Source organism: Patagioenas fasciata, chromosome 1 (genome assembly GCF_037038585.1).
Source record: "Patagioenas fasciata isolate bPatFas1 chromosome 1, bPatFas1.hap1, whole genome shotgun sequence".
Lineage (NCBI taxonomy): Eukaryota > Metazoa > Chordata > Aves > Columbiformes > Columbidae > Patagioenas > Patagioenas fasciata.
Window position 1 is genome coordinate 110,330,437 of NC_092520.1, and position 22,756 is coordinate 110,353,192.

The window sequence follows — 22,756 nt, forward strand, 5'->3', positions numbered from 1 at the left end:
TGTGCAGGATTCACTGAACTTTACCTGTGCATAGGCTGGTTGTCCTGTATACGCCTGGTTGTTTAATTAGGGGTGAGTGATGTGCAGCTGGAGCAGTAGCCCTCCCCTGCTAGCACAGGTATTGGAGGCAGATGGGGGCAATTAATTAATTACCTGATGGAATTAGCTGCTTTCCTGCCCAGGCAGCAGCAGGAGTTTAGGTAACTGGATCTTAAGTGGTGCAATGTTGGGCAGGTAGGTGAGTCCTGCATTTGCTTGTGTGAGAGCAAGCAGTGAATCACTCTATCCATCTCTTTTCAAAAGGAGGGATTTTGTAAATGTGCTGATCCAAGGATGCAAAAATGAGGCAAGGCTTCTATGGGAAGTAGTGTAATTTATTACATCAAATTGCTAAGAAAAGAAATGGGCTCTCTCTTCCTCTTGAGATAAAGGTTTTCTGTCTCCTTTTTTTCTCCCAGTCATCTTACTTTGATTGAATATATTTGATATTAAAGCCCTCAACTAAATGCATTAGAAATTCACTAATTAAATTCATAGAATGTCTAGCATAAGAATAGAACAATACCTCTCAATTTATTTGAGAATATGATCTCTCTAAATCTTTTTTTTCTTGATAAATTCTTCAGGTCACATCTGACATTTCTCATTGTTGGCTGAAGTTAAGGTGAATCATAATGAGAATGAGTTGTCTTCTAAGCTGGACTGCCTTTTGTGCTTATTCCTTGCATGTTTGTAAAGTAAGTATATATAAACATTAGCTTCCCTGTTCTTTGGAGGGTCTAGCTAAACTACTTCATTCACCATCTCATGACAGTTCTATTGAAGGTTTAATATATTTTCTGGATATTTTGATTTGACAATTTAGTAACTACTCTAGCCGAAAGCTAGAGTGGTTCATGGAGCAGTTTGGGCATCCTGCAGAAGTTCTCAATAAGGCATGTTTGTTCTTTGGAGGGCTGACTTGTTCGCTCCAGGCTATTGATAGAGTTGCATAATCCATCTCATTCAGGTCACAATGATGCCGGCCAAAACAGGGAGGGAGGAAAGATGAGATTCCTGTTTCTGGGTTGTCATTGCTCTTCTGTTGTGTTATGTGTGTTTTCACACTTATGTTGCTCACCTTCCTCTAGTTTCAAAAATACCAGACATGTCCAAGTGATTGACTAGGTCTTGCTATGGCTTACCTGACTGCCACCTTCACCTGTATTCAGACTTCCCACCGTGCCATTCAGCCATCTTCCCACTCTTTTTTTTTTTTTTTAATCCCCCACAGTACTTTTCCTAGTGTCCTTGTGCACTAAGAACATGAGCTTTTCCAAAGTGACTCCATCATTTAACAAATAATCTTTAGTTGTCTTGCTCTGAAGCCAGAAGGGTGATTTTTTTTACTGTGCAAATGGAGCTTGTCCTTCTGGAAGAGTCATGTTCTTGTGACTACTTCCAAATGGTCAAACCTCCTCATGGCTTTTTAGACTACCTGGGGAGCTTTTCATTATTGTCAGAGTTTCATCCTCCTTAAGGTATAAGAGAATTTCAGTGGAAATCATCTGATCTTCAGTTTCTTGTATACTTCTGGGGGTTGTGGGCTTGTCCAGTTCTACCTACTATCAGGAAAGCTGATTGTGAAAGAAGATCAGTGGATCTCCTTTGCAAGCAAAAGTCTGTTTTATGCTCTTTCTCTAAAAAGGTGCTGCTACATTGTATGTCCTATTCAGTATCAGTTTTATGGATCCTACGTGAGAAAGTTTTCTCCATCATTTAGTCTGACCTTTTCTTTGTAATGATCTTAATTATTTTTCTATTCTTTTTATCTGCATCCTATATTCTGTTCTGTAAAGCTTTTGCTATTCCCCTGGCTTCAGGAGGGGTGTTTTAATTATCTCATATTTTTCTAGGGCTAACTGATCATTGTGTTTTGGGTCCACTTATGTTTGCTATTTTCTCCTTTTTGTTTCACAGTTGAGCAAACTTAACTGTTTTTCTCTGATACCTTAACTGAACTTCTCTTGCCATGTAATATGTGTCTTCAGATATCTTGTCCTGCTGCAAACAGTATTAAAGTGGCTAAAATTACACAGTTTTTTGGATTTGTAGGTGTTATCGTTTCTACAGGTTTATCATATTACTGTGGAAGGAAAAGTATATGTAATATTTATGTAAGGTGTTAAGTTATTGCTAAAAAGGTAATATCTTTGTTCACTTCAAAAATGAAAAAATATCTTGGGGTTGGTTTTTTTCAGTCTTTCTGCACATATTTTATATAGAATTCTGGTGCACCTGGGAGGGCAGAGTGCTGGAACCAGCAAGGTAGTGAGCCAGCTGTATTGCTGCAAAACAAAACAAATTTAATTTTAAATGTCTCAGGAAATAATTTGCTGTAAAATTTCCTTCTGAATATTCATAATTTCCCTGGGATTGCTAATAGAGGAGAGTCATCCTGCTCTTTGCCTTGACAGGTGTTGTAAGTTGAAGGGCAAGAGAGCCTGGGCAAGGAGCTGATCCAAAGAAAGAAATAAATCTCCCTCCTGCTGTGTGTATAGGAAGGTAGGGATGAAGAGAAGTTTAAATGAAAGGAAATGTCGTGTTCTACACAGATTCCATTAATTACATGCAGAAAAAATACTCTCTTCTTTATGGGAGGCATGTGCCTTTAGAAAGAAAAAGGCACAGTTAAAGAAAGGGTGCATCTTCTTCAGGTTCAAATATTACACCTTTGAATCCTTTGGATAATGTAAAAATATTTTAATTTGTTTAAAACAGTAAGATGCTGTTTGCAAGAGATATTAATGGGGAAAATACCAGTATGTTATCATGTGTTTCTGATTACACACTTTCAACATATTTTTTCCTTCATCTAGAATAACTTTGACTTCTTAGCCCTGGCTTTGAAATATGTGGTTTTATTTCAGATTCTTTCATGATGATGCTTTTCTTTGATATGCTTGCCTTTGTTCTCCATCTAAGTACAGGCAAGGCCTGTTACCAAGAAGGGAAAGACAGAAAAGTATTCTTTTTGCAGTATCTCTGAGCAATTTCTGCAACTTTACCAGTGCAGCTTTTGCAAACAAAACTGCTACATCAAAGAATACATATGAAGTGGATGAATAGGCTTTCAGGAGGTATGGAGAGCATCTCTCTGAAAATTTATTCTAATTCATAAGCCTTTGGAAAGGATTTTCTGTTTGTTTCCTGTATGTCACAGGATGTTCAAACTATCTTATCCTTGGTATTGTTATTTAGTATCAAATAGCCCATACCAAATAAAACCAGACTGTATTTTTGGTAACTGAGGAACAGCAGGTTCTGGAGGGTTTAAAATAGATGACATATGATACCAAGAATAGCCCGGTGCAACTTAACCGACCTGAGAAACTATTCAAAGAGCAAACCAAAATGGAGGGCGGTTCTATACTCCATGCTTTCACTAACATTTATTTTGCCATTTTTGCTTTGTTTTGTTTCAAGCTCTTAATTAAGATTTCCTTGGCTCTTCTGACTCATTTCTATATTGTTAAAGGCAACAGAAAAGAGGCTGCCAGGATAGCAGAAGAGATCTATGGAATAGTCCCAGGTAAAGTGAAAATATAGACACTCTAACATTTAAATGTATATTTGCTACATTTTTTTTAACTTTAGGTTTTAAATCACTGAGTTGCTTGAAATGAGGAATCTGTTGCTAAATGCATGGATGAATGTTTTAGCCCGAAGTGCCTTCCGTTTCTGGGGTCTTTGCAGTGTCAGTATGTGTTGGCATGATTTAGGTGTGCAAAATATGAGACTCCAACAATTACGCAGCTAGAATGGGGATAACATTTGCTCAAGGCGCTACTGTAAATAAAAAGATTGTTCTCGGAAGCAAGGCATTATTTAAGTGGGGGTTATATACAGTTTTACTAAATAGCTAACTTTACTGCCAGGGAATATTTAGAAAAAGTTTAAGAGTGTTGATTTTCTGAAAGGAGATATTAGGAGGATATAACTACTGACTTTATGAATCCAAGCCAAGAATCCCTGTTTTGTTAAATCAGACTATAAAAATGAATGCAGCTAAAATTATTCTGCAAAATATACTGCATGGGAATCTATTGTTCTCAGTAGGCCTTCTAGTACTTTATTATTATTATTATTTTAATTATTTTTTTCCCAAGTGATTCTATTCCTCCATATCACTGTCATAATAATGAACTGACAAGTGTTCGCATGCCCGCTAATTCTGCTAATTAAAATGACACAGTATTTTAAATTTACCTCTAATGAGAAGATGTTTTCCTACTTGAAGATTCATATCAACCTTGTGACATCAGAGATTTTTGTGTAACTCATTTGTTGGGGACTTGCTTCATGATGAATATTGATGCCATGAGCAGGCATATGAACATGAGCAGAACATGAGCAGAACATGGGTGATGAGAGGTGTCCATCCAAAGCAGAGATATTAAGAACTGGCCAAGAGAAATACTGCAGCAAAACATTTCTTACAAAGCAGTTATGTACAGGCATGTCTCTCTCTGGGTCGTTGACCATTTTGTTATTCTCTGGAGTATAACTACATTCATTTATTACTGTCATTTTTTCCTAAGTGCCTTCATGCAGCTGTAGTCAGGCACATGGAAAACAACAGTTTTTCCTTCATGTAAGTTCTTATCAAAGTGCCTTGAAGTTTTACAGACTGCAACATATTTTTATCTGCAAGTTGCCATTTGCAAAAAGCTATTAGGGATGATCTTTCAAAACATAAGATCATGTGATGCTGTTGCTGGGGCACTATATCGGATTGCAGGCGGAGCTTCACAGCCTTTTCTCTTTCCAGTGAAGCAATGCAGCAAGAGCAGCAGCAGAGCTGCTTAATCTATCTGTAGAAATTTTAAAAGACACAGTATTTTCCGACATGTCACTCACAACTGTGAAGGGAAGATGTGCCGTGTATGGGACTTATATTTGCCACACGTTTCAGGGAGGTAGGTTGGTATGCAGCAGCATGTGTTTTCATGGTGAGGCATCTGTGTGCGTACACATGCACTGTGAATGCATGTGACATGTGCTTGCACATGCTACATATACTATACGCATAAAAGGTTAAACAAAGCAGTATAGCTCTGTTGTCTGAGTTACTTCTGAATCTTCCTGCTGTTTCAGGACCCTGTTTTCTGTCACTTACAATGTCTTCTAACTTTTTGAACTGAGCTTGCCTATTTCAGTCACCAGCATGATGAGGGATGTGGGGTTTTTTGGATGTTTTCAGGAAAATGTTACTTGGTCCCAGCGTGGTTCCTGTTTTCATCATTTTGCTTCATGCATCCTACTTGGTCCTTAGGACCCTGGTCACATACTGCACCAGCCGGTCTTTCCATGCTAGCTTTTTGCCTTAAGAGCCCAGGAACATCTTAAATAAACAGAAACAAGCATAATAACTATAGTTAAAATTGTAACCCCATGAGTTGAAGGGTAACAAAAGGAGATGCCCTTGGCCAAGGCTGAAACTTCTGCTGCATCCTTGGCCTGAAGTCCCCAGGGATATGTCTGTCCCTTTCATTTATTTCTCCCTACTTCAGGTAACACCTGAAACGGAGATAAATCACCCTTTCCGTTCCCTCTGGTGTGTGGCGTAGCTGAAAAAATTAAACAGGACAAGCGTTTCAAATACTGTGCTCATGGGGTTCATGTACAATAGACCGTGAATACAAACACTTGTATTGCTTCTGTCCTGTGGCACTGTAAATGCAGCTGGCCTTTGGAGATATACTTACAACACACTTTGTTGCACTGTGGTTATAAATTTTAATATAGCACAAGTTAATTTTCTCTCTGTTTGAGTTGCAGGGATTTAACCTGGGCTGACTGACTATGCCTGTAGTGTCTAGGCTAAGGAATTGTTTTTCTTGGCACACAAATAGATTAAGAAAAGGGACAAGCTAGCCTACATGAAGAAGTCTGAACAGTTCAACAACTCAAAATTATTAAGGAAGAAAAGTAGAGCCTCAGGCACAATATATTTTTTCCATGTCTTTTCTGAAATCTTCCAGTGAGGAGAATGATGAAATCTGTTACCTGGTAGTCTGAGATGGAGAATATTATTTATAAAATTGTCAGTTCAGGAAATAAAACTGCCAGGGACATGCCAGAGTTAATTTGATGGACAACTCGTCAATGTGTTTCCCTGCTTTGAGTCTCTTAATGAAGTACATGAGAAGCTGGAATACCATTTGTGACAAAAGCTCCCTGGGAAACACGCAGCATTAAACTCACGGTCTCTGTTGAAGCACGTTTTTAGATGTTTTTAGAAGTTCTGCCAAGAAGCTTTGGTTTAGGTCCCTTAGTGAATGGCTGCTTTTCTCAGGGGTGCTGACCCCTCAGCTGCTCTGCTGAAATCAATTTATCATTTTCACAGCTGATCCCACATGGATTTCAGTCGTGATCTGCATGTACATGGAGCTGGTTTTTTCCCTATCCTCCCAGAATCTGCCTTTTTTTTTTTTCTTACCTAAATTAACTTTTATGCTTTTGCTGTTTCAGGCAGCTGGGCAGACCGCTCCCCTCTTCATGAGGCTGCCTTTCAAGGACGCCTTCTGTCTTTGAAAACCTTGATTGCACAGGTAAAAGCCCACAGGTAAAGGTTGGGAAGCAGCATAGCTTCTGTTGAATTGCATCTGTGAGTTGGTAGCAGACTGCAGCAGGGAATAAGAGATACAGTTGTATAAATAATATACCCCTGTACATGTCTTTAGGCATGAATTAGTTTGCTTAGTTATGATGCTGGGGACTAGTCCAGGAAAAAGACTGTTACAGCTTGTACCTTGCTGTATGAAAAATGATGATCCTTGGTCTTTCTCAATGAAAGATCATGCTGCTGGACTTGAGAATAGGGACAATATATACATCAGCTATTTAAAGAAATCGGTAGAAAGATGTAAAACTACAGCTTGCTTGATAAAACAGCAAGCATGGTCTTCCTAAAGAGGGAGCTGTCAGCCTGAAGCGGTTTGCTCCAAATGAAACTGAGGGTTCAGGTGAAAGAAAGGAAGAACGAATATACTAGAAAGGACAAGAAGCTGGGTATGATAGTGGGTAGCTGCAAAGGGACAGGTTATGGTTCTTCATGTTTTGCCAACCATCTTCCTCACCACCTCTGCTTAAACTCAGTGTGCTCATCTGGCATGAAATGAGCAACTGCCCTCCCTGCTCTCAATCAGACAACTGCAGGGAAATTAGTTCCCTGAGTGTAGTAAGCTCTGTGACTTGGCCATCAGACTTTTTATATTCAAGGTAAATAATTTTTACCAGTGGGGCTGCAGCTTGAATGGATAATATTCTTAAGGAGTGGAGCTGCCAGCGTGAAAGCCTCTGTTCCAGATATTGGCCGAGGCATGGCTGCAGCTAAAAGAGGTTGTAGTTTAAAGCCAGTTTAATCCTTCCCATTTCCTGATCCCTCTTTCCTTCACCTGTTGCTATCAAATGATTTTTATGGGAAAGGAAGTTATGAAGGTTAGGGATAATAAGGAAGAGGGTTTATTCCTTCAGTGCTTTGCTGGTTTTCTGACTCTATTTCCATTTATACTAATCTTATACCATCTTATTAGTGAATGGCATTCAGTGTTGTGGTTATACACTAGATGCCCCAGTTATACACTGGTCATGGTTATACACTGGAGAAGCACCCCATGTTGTGGTTATACATCATTTAGTTAATCTACCCTTTCTTCTTCTCACTAAGACTCTTAATTTTGGGAGTGAAGGATGAAGGTCCTTGCTGATGAAAAGAGATCAAGGCAGCAATGTCTGCAGAGATGGAATTGGAGCTGATTCACCACAGTGTGACAAATGTAGGGACAAAGCTGTGCATGGAGCAGCATAATCATTGCTTGTTTCTTCTAATATAGTTACACTACTTGCTTAAAATTAAATATGGAGCTGTACCTTAGGGTATATGTGGGAGACTCAGAAATCTCTGCCATAAGACCACAGCTTTCAAGAAAGCCAGTGAGGCTCTTGCTCCCCAGGGCATGTCTGGACATAAGGGGAGGATGGTGTGCTGCATTTTCAAAAGAGTTCAAGAACTCACCACTGCCTGTTCCAGCACCAAAAGAAGAATTTGATTTTTCACATACATTGAAAACAAGGTTTAACAGGAGCGGTGGTTATCAAACAGCTATAGTAAGATCTAGAAATCATTCTCCATCTCATATGGATGGGATTGCTGTTTACCCAAGATACCAGTACTTACTCATTCGCTTGCAATGACTGCATTTCATTTGTTAAAAATACGTATCTGAATAATGATTGAGAATAGCTCTCTTCTTCTTATCAGGCCTCTCTATAAGACATTTTGACATTCCTCTTGAAGGAACATGTTGATCATTAAATATGAAACATCTACACAATTAGAAAAATGGCATAATCCCTACTCTTTTTTTTTCAAGGTTTTATCTATTCTCCTGGCACTGATGTAATTTGTCAGAACATTTTAGGGACAGCTTTTATGTTAATACTTTCACGTTACTGAAAAACAATTGCTTTTCTATCATAGCATTTCTATCTTAAAGTGGTTTCTTTTAATGCTCATTGCATCGGGACTGGTGACTTTTATAGTGTTACATTGCTCAGAGATACTTATTTCTGCCCATCACATTGTCTACTGTGTACCATAAAGTGCATTGCTGCCATCTTGTGAGCTGTCTCATTTATAGCACATCAGGTGGAGACCAACTATGTTACGAAATACAAGATAAGAAGCAAAAAGTGGAGCTACTTCCAGGCCTGTTAGCAGGAGATTTAGCTGTATTTTGGGAAAACACATATGACAATTGTTTTCTCCTTTGTGGATATGTCTGTTTTCTGTTTGAGCAGGAATAGATGTAAGAACTGTCATTTAGGCTAATACCTGTAATGAGTTATTTGTAAATCACATTTATTTCCCTCCAACGTAAAATGTGTTTGGGTGGTCAAGTAAAAGGAACAAATTCATGGGTGGGATTTGTCTACCACTGTACTTACCACCTCTGAGTGAAACAAACTGGGCACCCCATACAGTCAGTTGAAGTACTTTTTGGACACAATTCATCTGACCCAGTAGAAACAGCTGCTTTAGCATGGGATAAGTAATGCCTGAGAGGAGCCTGTTTCTCCCCACTGAAGGGGGTGAGGGCTCCAGCTGAGCTGCTGATACCTGTATGAGGGGTGTCCCTGCTCAGGGAGCTGAGTTCCACCAGCTGCAGTTCCTGGTGCTAGCCTTAACTGGGAAGGGAATGCCACCCTTATAAGTTAAAGAAACATGTCTTCTATGCAACTGACCACGCATTGTAAAGAACGAGAAACAGGAGACACAACTTGCCCTTCCGTCCTCTTTAACCTGATCACCATCTTTGGGGATGACCACTGAAGCACTGAACAGCATTAATCCAACCAAGCCATGCACCTTCTCTCACAACCCCCACCCTCCCTTGCAGGGTTTTGATGTGAACCTGATGACAACAGACCGTGTGTCGGCTCTCCACGAGGCCTGCCTGGGAGGACACGTCGCCTGTGCAAAGGTATTGCTGGAGAATGGTGCTCAGGTGAGTCCTGGGGATGCCAGCGGGGATGCGGGTTCCTGGAGCGCAGATTTTTGGATGTCAGACAGGCCGCTTGCAGGGCAGGACCAAGCTGTGGATGGACAGGAGCATCTCAGGCAGAAACGGGGAAAAAAAAACAGTTTGTTTCTGTAGGTGAAGGGTTTGCCTTCCCTCCGTGGCTGCTTGGGTCACCCCATTATTCTGTTTTCCCTCTGTATGTGGAATGTAGTCACGATTAATAGAAAAGGAATGAGAGGTGCTAGGTGAAAATAACATTGAAGAAAATGACATACCTCTTCCCCCCGTCCCCCCCAGTGATCACTGGAATTAACTCCAGTTTTCTTTGGGATAGTCTGAAAGTCTCATGTAAGTAAAAATAGATTTGTTTGAAGAAATGAAACACTTTATCTGCTAATAAACTAACATTTCCACCAGTTGAACATAAACTGGAATACATGTTAATAATGGAGATACAGGGGTAGATGAAATATATATAAGAAATACATTCATTTGACTGAGTTTCCAAGTACAATTTATATGGTAAGAAACTGAGCAACACCAAAACAGGCAATGAAACTATCCTCTGCAGAAGAAAATACTGTATGCCAATTTCAATCCCTTAGATGAAAGTAAAACCCCTTTCTGCTCAGTTTTACTTGATTTTGGTATGTTAATGGCAATGCCTGTTTATAACTCAGAGAAACATCTCTGAACTACCTGTTGCTTTTTTAAGTAGGCAGCCTCTTCCTGGTATAACTCTGGTATTCCTTTGGTTTTTGCTTTTCCCTAGCTATCTATTAATAAATAAAGTCAACATGCCGTTGTCTAAGGAACATGTGCCATTCTCCTTTCTTGTTTTGGTCTTTTTATTTTTTTTTTTTTAATTTTTTTACTAGACCATTTACTCCACAACAGCTTACCATTCTTTCCTCTTGTACCACTTAAGCCAGTGGTATTATTCACTTATCTCCCTGTTTACTCTTGGCTACCAGCTTGCTTGAATCACTGGCCATGTTGAGAAATGATACTGATAGAACCCCAGTGCCTCTAGCAGCTCCAGCCACACCTGCCCAGTGAGACTGGGGAGAATACAGTGCTGGGCTGCAGCAAGTAATTTGTCTGAAATACAGATACCCCCAAAGCATAAAAACTTTTTTTTGTGTGTGTGTGAATCTATGCAGGATGGGGGATAGTTTAGCTCAGCAATTAGCAGAAAGGGAGGAAGATCAAGGAAGAGGATGAGATCTGTAGTGATGATGCTGTTGAAACAGAGTCTTGATCAGAGCCCTGCAGTTTCAGGAAGAGCAAGCTGCATTTTGGGCTCTAAAATCTGATCAGATAGATGTTTCTTGTAATGTGGTACTTGGTATCTCCTCATGCCATGCTGACTTGCCCACCTCCTGGCCTCGTTATGATTCTTTTCCAGCCTGATCTGTTCCTCCCCATTGGTTTTCCATGAAAGTGAGCACGCAGAGGAGGCACTAAGGAGCAGGGGCTGCATCCTCCAGTGACCTGCCCGATTTGCAAGTGCAGCTTCACATGGGGAATGTGGCCTCACACTGGCTGCTGCATGGTTGGAGTCTGCTGAAAATGTGAGGACTGAAACACTGGAAATGGCAAGAACTGGCTTGTAATTGTGGGAAAAGCACCTTGTGAGAAAAACATTTAATTCCTACAGCACCATAAAGAAGTCAGTAGTTCAAATCAACGACAAATGATATCAAGGAAAGTATCAACTGCAGACAGTTCACTGCTGAATTATCCAGAATAAACCAATAGGTTCTTAAACATCACTGCCCTTCTCTGCTTTAAAGACAAAATATCTTGCTAGTTAAATTGTGTGAGCTAAGGTATTTCTACCTGGGTGGTCTGACCTCTTTGCAATGCAGCTCCTGTGCTTGTACTTGTAGCAAGGTCCTCTGACCTCCCTGGTGACCCAGGACTTCCCCAGCCCTTTGTCTCCTGTCTCTTTCCTCTTTTCGATGATTTGGAAATTGCACAAATTGCCACGTGCTTGTGTAAACCATTGTTCTTCTCCAGTGTGCCACAGAATTTAAGACAAGCAGATTTTCTGCATAAATGACCTCTGAGGGCTTGCTTTGTGTTTAAAACATAGCAGCTATGGTGCTGACCACAACAGAAGCCATGGACTGTGCTGTTCCGGGGAGAATGGCAGATGGTGGATCTTGCCAGGTCTTTACATTGGATGCAAAGGAAGGAAATTCTTTCCTTACCTACACATGCATATAAACACAAACTCTTTCAAGCTCCTTTTCTGTTTGGGGTTAAGACTATGTTTCTATGAATATTTGTTTTGCTGGAAATGTGTTTTCAGGCCAAAGCATTAAAAACAAAGTAAATGTTATAATCTAAAAAGCAAAGCTTCATCTGAGCGTATTCTGGCTTTGGGTTGGTGCAAACTAGGTGGTCATGAAGATACTCAAGTTCTTGACGTAAAAACAAAAAAAAAAATCCAAACCAAAACAAACAACCACTAACAACAACAAAATACAAAAAAAAAAAAAAAAAAACAAAAAAAAAACCACCAAAAAAACCCACAACAAACCCCAACAAACCCTACAAACCCTCAAAAACCACAAGCGAAAAAAAAACCTGCATTTTTTGAGCATCTCCAGGAGGAGCATTCATAGCAGACAGTGTTAATGTCTTAAGGCACGAGGTATCTGGTATCTGGATGTTATGTATGTTGTGCCGCAACACGTAACTCTGAAAGTTTTTAACAAAATCAATTCTGAAATTAAACAAGACAAGCGTCTTTTTCTGGTGCATTTCTGGTGTGCAATATGGGGCGTGCTGCAAGGGCGTTCCTCTTAAATCGGATTATCCTGAGTGTGTCTTGCTGTTCCAGGTCAACGCGGTCACCATCGATGGGATCACTCCTCTGTTTAACGCCTGCTGCAGTGGCAGCGTGGCCTGTGTCAACATGCTGCTTGAATTCGGGGCCAAGCCACAGCTCAGGAACCACCTTGCCTCGCCCATTCATGAGGCGGTCAAGAGAGGTAACGTTCAGGCTGTGGGTGAAGCTAACAATAACTAGGTGAGGAATACATCTTTGATTGATCTTAGCATATTTTTCTCCACAAAAAATTGCCTGTACTGGTGCGGATAAATAGACTTGGCTTATTCCCAGGTCTTGTGCCTCTTTGGTTGTATATGGGTATATTCTGCTCCACAGCACTTCAGTGGCAGCTCTTCTCTCCACAGGCCACAGGGAATGCATGGAGATCCTTCTGGCCCACGAGGTTGACATTGACCAAGAAGACCTGCAACATGGGACCCCACTCTATGTGGCATGCATGTACCAGAGGACAGACTGCGTCAAGAAGCTTTTGGAGCTAGGTACACCTGGAAAAGGGGCCAGGGAGAGCTGTGGAAGTATGAGCCAACATTGCTGGTCTCTCTGGGCTGCCTCTCCACTGTAAACATCATGAGTTATTGCCATGGGGTGTTGGGGCAGCCTGAGACTGTGAGGCTTGTTTGAGGCTATTAAGAATTTCACCTGCATTCATGAAGAATTTATTATTTCCTCAGTAAAAAAAGCCTTAATTACAGAGTCATCCCTGAGACTGTTTGAACGTGAAAATAAAATACTTTTAGTTTTCTAGAATGTTAACAGGAAGCACAGATAGTGCTGGCTAATATTAGGGACTAAAATCAACTCTTGATTGTGATAAACTGCTGTTCTAAACATTAGCCTCACCTGCTTCTCAGCAGATGATGAAGACAGCACTAAAACTGCTTGAGAGAATAATCACTGCAGGTCCAGATGCAGCCTATGAGCTAGCATAAATTTTTGCTGTCAGTATACATTAGCTGACTTAACACCTGCTTAAGTGTGGCCCTGCTGTGCCTGGAGAGCCCAGGGCAAGCATTTCGCTTGCTGTGCTCCCAGAATTATTATAATGAGATACCTAAAAGGGTGGTTGTTGTTGTTTTTGTTTTGTTGTTTTTTTGTTTGTTTTCCTGTGTTGTTTTCTTTTTTTCTCTGCAGTAATTAAATTAACATAATCTGCATTAGATTTTATGTTATTAACAAATTTACAGACCATAAGGCAGGTTTTGAACATCTATTGGACTGAAGGTCAAGCTGCTCCATTCTGTCCATCGCAGGGAGGTTTGGTGGCTCAGAGGATGTTTATACAGAAGGTATTTGACCTACTGAGATTTGTACTGCTGCTACTGAAAGAAATGAGGGAGGTCTGTGTGCCATCCATCCACTTCATTTATTGAGGCTACTGGTGGAAACCAGCTCGTGTGATGCCAGTTCAGATAGTTTCTGCTGCCTCCCAGATCTAACTGTTTACTCTTTTTCACTCCAGGAGCCAATGTTAACATGGGGAAGCGATTGGACACCCCCCTCCATGCCGCAGCAAGGAAATCCAGTGTGGAGGTAGTCGTCTTGCTGATAGACTATGGTGCTGACCTGAAATGCAGAAATGCTGAACTCAAATGTGCCCTGGATCTTGCTGTACCCAACAGCAAAGTGGAGCAGGCGCTTCTGCTTCGGGAAGGTAATGGTTTCCTTTCTTCTCTCTCTTTTTTTTTTTTTTTTTTTAAATATTAGAACAGTATTTATTTCCTTTACTAAGTATGTTTTCTTGACTGCTTTGAAAAATAATGCTCCTTTAGCTTCTCTACTGATTTCAAACCTGCAACACGCGACACAGAAATTAGTAAGAAATATTTGTTTTGTTGCTAGATCTGCCACCATGTGTTGGGGATTTAGTGGGTAAACTGGTCAGTTAGTTGTTCTGTGCTTTTGTTTCCCATCAATTAAAATTTGACTTAGTTCTCTATCTGGACTCTAAGAACCCAGGATTAAAAACTGCCACGATAGTTTCTTCATTGATAATATTTTAGTACCACCATCTTGTGTTCAGCCTCACACCATGGCTCAATGTCCTGCTTTCCACAGAAAAACTGACACAAATGTGTGTGGCCTCAGTCACCAGGAGCAAGCAGAGTTATTTGCCAGGTGACTATTCAGCTTTACAGCATGCAGCTCTTTCATGTGGTTCATGGGGCTGTAATCCCAGCACAAACCAGCAGTGCCCTTTCCAGCTTACTTTCCACCTCTACAGTGTTTTGAATTATCTTTCCAGTCTACTGGGAGAAACTTCTGAGCAGAAATGAACTTATATCCTCTTTTGCCATTTTCGCCTGCACCACGTGCAGCCAGAACTTGATGCGTCCAATACCAATATCCCTGTAGCATGGGTGGTCTGAATTACATCCCCCTCTCTCTTTGTTTCCCAGCTCACCGGTACCCTGTTAATTGATCTGTGCCCCCCCAGGGCACAGATTTGCTTGCACAGGGGGTGAATGCTGCTCTTCCACTAAGGCAGCCTGCCTCCTTGCTGAGGAGTAAAGCACAATGTGCAGAGAGAGCCCTCTTCCAGCTGCAAAGTAGCTCTTGGATGGCAAATTAATATTGCCAGTGTTGTCCATAGGCTTTGTGCCAGCCCTCCACACACAGGTGAGTTTTATAGAGGAAATGAAATATTTGCTTAATATCCTTCTGTCCTGCTCCCTTTCTCCATGGCTTTTTTTCAGCCGGAGTTTTAATTTGTCATGTCTAAACCTTTTGAGAGGACTTTTGCTTGAATGCTTCTCACCTCTTGTGACTTCTGTCCCCATATCCGAGATATTCAGGGCTCAGCAGCAGCAGGCTGCATGAGCAAAGGCAGTGCTTGCAGTTGTCCTGCTCCCATTGCCCCAATGTGACTGAGAGTTTGTGTAGATAAAGAAACATTCCAACATTAATAATTTTCTCTTCCAGAACTTTCTTTTTGATTCCAGTTTGCAGCTTGTCACCCTCTCCTTACTTACTGTCACAGGCACTCTAGAGGTGTTTCAGCTTCTGCTGGCTCTTCACTTTTCAGAAATGAAGTTTCCTCAGTTTTCTACCTTTTTCTTCAGTCCTGCTTTCAGATACTTTACTGTATCTAACATCTACAGCTGTACTTTTTACCTACTTCTGTGTTTTCTGAGATCCTTCTGTATGAAATAAGCACCCCAGGGACCTACCTTGAACAGTTTTCTTTATACTCCCCGACTTCTGTGGTTACTTAGATGGGCCCCTTTAATTGCTCCTCTTCCTAGCTATTAAGTGATGTGAAATATAAAATATTTCTGTTTTTCTAACTGCTTTGGGAGATGTTAGTGTTTTTCTTCACTTCCAGTGACAGTAGTACCAGTGCTCTTGTCCATATAGCCTATATTTTTCTAGTAATTTCTTCTTAAAGGGACACTATCAGTCTGTTTAGGCTCCTAAATTTTTCTGTAGTAAAAGCACAGATTATGAAGCTTACCTGGAAGATATAAGGACAGGCTTTAAAGAACACATCTCCATCCGTTGCTTACCAAACATTAATGTGTTCACTAGTGTTTGGCCAGAAACCGGAGGGGCGGGGCTGAGCACCTCTGAGCAGGTGTAAAGGTTCAACATGGAGCAGCTCCAGTGAGAGGAAAGCAAAGGAGAGTCGGGGACACGGTCACCAGCAAGTTGCATTTGCATGTGCAAGCATGCAGTTGCAGAAGCAATGGAGCTTCATTTCCAGTGGGATTGCGCCTGTTGTGCGCCTCACCGGACTTGTGGTGGGGTGGGCTGGGGACATCTGCATTGCCACTTTGCAGGGAAGCCACTGGGGCAGCACCGTGTTGTGTGGTGCCATGCAAGCCACTGCCCAAGCCAGCCTCACCATCACTCTGATGAGTTCCCTGGCAGCTTTCCTATCAGTGGGCTCTCTCTCTCTGATGTTTAGCAAGAGTATTTCTCTCAAGCCAAAGGAAGGGCAAAAAGTCCTCCTTTTTTTTTTTTTTTTTTTTTTTTACTTTTTTTCCCAGGGTGCCTTTTTTTTGGGTGGGGGACTTTCTGTCTTTGAGATGTGAGTCAGATTTAATTAAAACTGGATGACAAATTAAGAAATTATTTTGGGAAGCAGTGTGGTTATGTAAAAAGGCTAGGCTACAGTTACTACTTGTGTAAGTACCTGCTGAGACATCAGCAGTTGGAAGAAGCATGTTCTGCATATACGAACAACTAATTGTATTTTCCATATCCACCCTATTATGGCTGGTTTACACTAAGCACCTCTGCAGCTCCCTGTAATCCATCTTGTCTTTATCCTCACAACACTGCTGGGAATTTTCTTATTTCCTTAGCAAGGGCTGTGCATCCTGGTGCTCTCTCTCCAGTGCAGACATATTTATGGCATTCTAAGTATTTGCTCAAGGATAGATGCAGAAGAGCCTAGCCATGCATGCAAAAGAAGGCTTTTAGTTCTCATAGATTTCAAATTGCTGAACCAATTTTGACAAGATAAGTTAGATGTGAACAATAATGTATTTAGCTCTGCCTGACTTCAGCAAGTCATTGTGTAGTTCTTGATCTGATTTTCAAATCTTGCTGGTGTTTACTGCTTTCTGCCTTATACTGATGATGGGGGGTGCTTGTTCTTGCCTTTTTTTATTTGTTTCTCAGGTCCTGCCAGCCTTGCTCAGCTGTGCCGATTACGTATCAGAAAGCATCTGGGTCGGTCATGCCTATATGCAGTCCGAAAGCTGCACCTGCCGGAGCCACTTGAGAACTTTCTCCTTTATCGATAAGTCTGTGACTATCATTACACTAGAAAAGAAAGAGGAACAAATGGTTGTTTATTCCAAAGTTATTATATCGAAGAAAAAAATCAAAGACATCATTTACTGTCTGCAGTGGATACAAAATGCTGGCTACTACGTGACAGTCTAAATTGATGCCAACGTAAAACACTTTTTCACAGAGAGTGAATGATATTACGGATACAGTTCCCATATAGTCTATTACCACATCCACTTATGCTATCCTGAGTTGTGATACATGAACAGTTCACTTGGTGTGTTCATAGATGCACATGCAAACATCCATCTGCCCACAGACACACACAGATATTTTGTTATATTTTTTCCTGCAGTATCTGTGCAGCTTCTTTCTCTTGCCTATCCAATCTCACCATCAAAATCAAGGTAGTGGCTGTTATTCTTCCACTATTGTGAGAACGAAAGCCTTTGGTGCCCAACATCAGCTGTTTTTAATATATTGCATATCTTTTGTCCACTTTGACTTCACATCCTTTGCCGCTTTCCCATGGTCTAGTGGAGCCATAGGAACTACCAGCTGGCTCTGTCTGTTCAGCTGCTGTACATCCCTTCGCCCTGAGCCCAGATACCCCCAACATTAACACATCTTGTCCTCTGAGGTGCAAGTGATGTGACCAAAGCAGGTGCAGGGTTTTGGGGTAAGGACACAAAAATGTGTGCAAGTCTTAAAAAACCCTTCATCTCTTCTAAAAAAGTCCTAAGATATATCACCTGAGATCTGTCTGTGTTCATTACATGAATAATTTTTCTTAGCTTAATTTCAAGACAGAACTGCAAATGTTTTCATAGGCACAGTAGGTCAGCTTTCAACGTCTGTCCTTTGCAAAGTTTAAAGAAAAGCAAAGGAATGAGTTGTAGCTCTCCTTTTGGGCTTTGCATGCTTTGATGTTTCTCAAGATAAGTCCTCAGACTGTAGAGCAAGAGAGAAGCAGGGCCCCTAAGGATGGTTGTGCATCACTTAAATGTTGTCCTTGATGGATATTGCTCACCAGGAGAAGTTTGCAAGCTTGTCTGTTCCCTCATCCTCTAGTCTAGAGGCTTTCATTACCTCCTCCTTGGGAGATTTTGTCCATTCTGATAGTAGTTTAAATATCAATAGGGTTATTAGCCTGGTCACAGCAGAGCTAAAAATGTACATCTCTTTGAGCTGAGAAATTTGGGATGCAGTGACTGGTGCAATGCCTGCATGACTCTGTAAAGGTTTGTGTGTTTTTCCTGTGAAGGTTGTTTGGAGGGAAGAAATGTTTCTTCAGACCTGAGTTTTGTTAAGCATCTATCATGAGACAGGCAATGCTGTTTCACTAGTTGTAGTAAAATGGGAAGTAGAGTTAAAAGGAGAGCCTGTCTCCACTTAACTTCACAGGTCCAAAAGGCTGATGACACATTTTCAGGCTATGAGGTGTAGTGGTTTCATTATGAGCTGTGCATGCTAGTACTGATTTTCACTGCCCACACTTCTTAAGTCAGGGGGAATTGGCCTACCAAAGCCTGAATATGGGCCTGGCTTCTAGCAGCCTTGGAGATCCTGTCCCTGCTCCAGCAGCAGCTGCCTCTCTGAGACATAGGTCTAACATTTCCCATAGTTTCTTACGATTAATTCAGCACCAGTAAGATAAATTGTGCTCCCAGCAGTTCATGAGACTGAACCTGCAATGTTATAGCCAAAAATTGATGTAGTTTTCTGCCTGTGTTGTCATATATTGAGTGCTATCTGATGGAAAGAGCTATTGCCCATGAAGTTGTCAGCGACATGAATGACCTTGTGTAGTACAGTGTATCATGAATCTCAGAAATTTGAACTATAAATTCTCAAGAGCTTCTGAAAATCAAATGCTATAAAGAAAGAAATGTCTATATTAATCTGATGTCAGCAGATCTCTCTCAGTCTTGTCTTTTCTGCCAGATTACCTGCTCTGTTTGTAAGGTGGCAGTCAGAATACCACCTGCTATCTAAATAGAGAGGCAGAGACTCAGCTGTGTGGGTTGTCAGACTTGCAGTGCAATCAAGGAGCTAAGGCAATTTATAGGATCTATTTCAGAATGTGTAATACTGAATTGATTTCCTACTGTGATCATCAATGAAAGCAGTATTTCACTTGCATAGGATTTTAAATTGAAAAAATGTATCTCCATTAAGGAGATGCAAAGTCTGTTCAGCCTCTCAGAAAGTTTTATGTTAAGAAGCAGCAGAAGCTGTCCTATATTTATTGCTGATATTAGCTTCCCATCAAAAAATCACCTCCCCTTTCCTTCTTCCTGGAGACATCATTCTTCTCGAAATTCTGTGTATCAGAGAGTCTGAAGGGAACAGAGCCTTCATAAATCATAAGAGAAGCTTAGAAGTCCTGACATTAAGAAATTTCATTAGAAACTTTACCTAGACTTTTTTGCTCCTGTCTGAAAAGATTAAGTTATCCATTTAATTCTCATTGACTTTATGTTGTAACAATGCATGGAAATACTACTGAGGAAACAGCTGGAGGAGGTATTTCATTTTCATGCAAATATGCCATCTCATGTGAGGATAGGGGAAGACCGGGACAATTTTCTAGGACACTACTGAACTTGGTGGTGACTTTTCAGAATGAGTTTGAAAAACATCTGTCGGGTGTGGATATAGCTGCTTTTCCCCAGGCGGGAGAAGGGCTGACTGATCTCACGAGGTCTCTTGCCTTCAAAACAGGTAGTGTCTTCTGTCATTCTATGATCATTGACAGAAACCAGTTATTTGGGTAATATATGGTTTTCCTGGGAACAAAGACATTTTTTGTGCTGCAATGTCCACTGCTATACCACATCTCTATGACTTTACCCATCTGCTTCAGTGAAAAGCACTGCATATCTCCACAGGAATGATTACACAACACGGTGGCTATTCAAAAACCTTTTCTGAACCATGAACATTGATACTAAGTACAGACACTGACTTGTAGCATAAAGCATGAGCTTGGGCTATGGATGCTTGCTAAGCCATAAAGTATTTTGCAGGAGTGACTTAAATAGATTACTGATGTACAATATAAACCCTAAAGACTTCCTTCTGTTGTTCTTAATCTGTTGGGCCAGTTTTCAATGTTCTTATCTACCTATTATGAGAGATTCAGTGTGGACTCAGAAATGCCAGTGATGAGGACTTCACAGATTTTAACCTAATCAGATGTAGACTTCGAGACATCATTCGTGACTCAGTGTATTTCTGTCATTGCTCATGATTCAAATCAAAATTAAATTTAATGGGCTTTGTATCAGCCCTATCTTCCAAATAAGGATCCTTCACATCAGCATTTTACCAGTAGATGCATTCCCATGTCTCCAAGCATCTTTTCCATTCCCTTTTTGTTTTATTTCCACTCTATCTTTCTCACACCACTACTGTCTTGTTCATAAGCATGTCTTCCCTGATCAGCTCTCTCCTGGATTCACATATTTCTTCTCTCTCACTAAGAAAATGGTTTTTAGTTTCCTTCTTGAGGAATCTAACACTTCAAAAGCAGGCATCTCAGTGAGGATCAGCCTGTCTCCTTGTGTTGGATGTGTTATTTCTCTCTCTCCCCACTCTGTTGTATTGGGGTTCCCCCCGCTCCAAACCTGCACATCTCAGCCCTCCCTAGCCCCAGGGGAGGGCCTTCGTGCTTAGAGCCATCACCCCCATGGCACGTGTCCTGCTCACGGGCTCCTCAACTGGTGCATCCTTGTGGGAGCAGGACTGTACTGGCCACAGTGTTCATGCAGAGCTGGAGCAAGACATTGGGCCATGCCAGGTGCTGTCTGGGCTGTCTCCAGGCATGGCTTGCTTTCTGCCTGGCTGCACATAAGCGGTTTTCTCTGTGTCTGATCACAGCAGGACACATGCTGCTGTTCACAGTTTGCACTAATTTGTGAAGACACTTGTGGTGATCGATGCTCTTGATCCCTCCTGGTTGTTAACTCAGCATCCTGGCCCAAAACCTGGCTCCATAGGTTTCCCTGTAGCTTGAGATCGCTTTTTCCCAGAGTTATCTGCAAGCAGTTTGGCTAGTGAGTCACCTCCTCAGGGGCATACAACAGTGAAAATAAATAGACCAACACATTTTGAAAGGGTTTAATGAGCAAAGTTTCTCATGGTAGGTAGGAAATTAAAGTTACGTTCTAATTTATCCCCTGAAAGATCTCTGTTTTGATCTCCTGACCAACCTGTCATGTTCAAGGTGACCTTTGTCTCCTACAGTGCAACTCTGCTATTGGCATTTAACAACCCTTCATCCTCTCTAGGATTCAAATTTTAATAGTAGATGTGCTAGTCCCTGATTTTCTGTCTGTCCGACTGAATCTCCCATTCACAGAGTGAAATTAAAAATGGGAGAAAGTGCTAAGCTGCTGAAACTTGTGATCATACTGTAGGAGCTGAAATTCCCCACATCTGCCCTGAGGTGCCAACATCCCATCTTCCCAGGCAGAAGCAGGCTCAGAGGGAGGCTCTCTGTCCATCTCTCCACCTGTGTGTTCCCTTTTCTTGTAATGGGACATGCCTGTGGCACTTTGGATGGTGGTACTGGGGGTTCATCTCCTCCCAACTCTGTCTTCCTGCAGGAAACTCCAGCCTGGTCAGCATCCATCTAATGCTATGTAGATTTCTCACCACCCACGGTAGAAATTAGTGTTGTGCTGCCCCTGTGCAAACCCTTGTGAAGGGGATGTTATCCCCTCAGTGCCACTCTCTGTCCTCCACTTGCTGTCTACTCTGCAAGGCAGGAGATCCAGGGGGTGTTCAACACCTTTCTGTCCCAAATCTGACCTCTGCCTCCTGCAGCACAACTCTGCTATTGACATCTAACAACCCTCCAGTCCTTATTGGATTGAAAACTCCGTTTGTATGTCTCAGCACGGCATCAGCGCAAGTCTGATACTAATGGAAACGAAACATATTCACTGACTCTTAGTTGAAAAATCCAGCTGACACTGACCTATATGCTGAACTGACAGTTCATGATGCCTTTGTGTATTTTTTCAGAAATTGACTTTTTCCACACACCAATTGCTCCTCACTGGGATTTTTTTTTTAATGTTTCACGAGAGATGTATGATATGTTAATGTCAAATACAGATTATTCTACACAGACCTTCTGTCTAATTTGATTTCTTTCTTGAAAATTCCTTTGTCCTTATACTTTGAACTATTTGTAGAAACTCATAATGCACTTTCCAAGCAAACAGGAAACTATGTCAGGTTTGGAACTGAAAAATCTTCAATAAAAGGTACCAGAAATGGTGGAAGAAAGCATAATTTGCATACTCATTTTAGAGTAACCTCTGGAAGTGGGGAGAGAAATGAATCAGCAGAACATGTCATTCTAGCACTTTAACAAGTCAGCTAAAGCAAGAGTAGTTAGCAAACCATTGCAACTAATATATATCCTTAATAGGAATGAATAAAGTTTCACATGTGTGAAAGATTTTGAACTTATTTTTCAGTTAATTAAACTCATATATCCAGAAATTTCAATAACAATTTTTGGCATTATGCAACTAGACTGAGTCTGTGATATTATCTTTTACAAATTTGGGTTGCC

The 22,756-nt window shown here is 41.1% G+C and overlaps 1 protein-coding gene across 2 annotated transcripts; it reads left to right on the forward strand.

Moving 5' to 3' along the window:
• The first annotated feature begins 3,368 nt into the window (after nucleotides 1-3,368).
• Nucleotides 3,369-22,303, forward strand: ASB11 (ankyrin repeat and SOCS box containing 11). 2 transcript variants are annotated; one of them, XM_065858022.2, is made up of 7 exons: nucleotides 3,369-3,571; nucleotides 6,514-6,593; nucleotides 9,444-9,551; nucleotides 12,418-12,568; nucleotides 12,774-12,908; nucleotides 13,889-14,080; nucleotides 17,053-22,303. In XM_065858022.2, the coding sequence occupies exons 1-7, from the start codon at nucleotides 3,394-3,396 to the stop codon at nucleotides 17,175-17,177; spliced, it is 969 nt and encodes a 322-aa protein (XP_065714094.1). In that variant the 5' UTR covers nucleotides 3,369-3,393; the 3' UTR covers nucleotides 17,178-22,303. The 2 variants fall into 2 exon arrangements, with proteins under 2 accessions (XP_065714094.1, XP_065714104.1); XM_065858032.2 differs by lacking the exon at nucleotides 3,369-3,571 and adding an exon at nucleotides 4,820-4,958.
• Nucleotides 22,304-22,756: the final 453 nt, after the last annotated feature.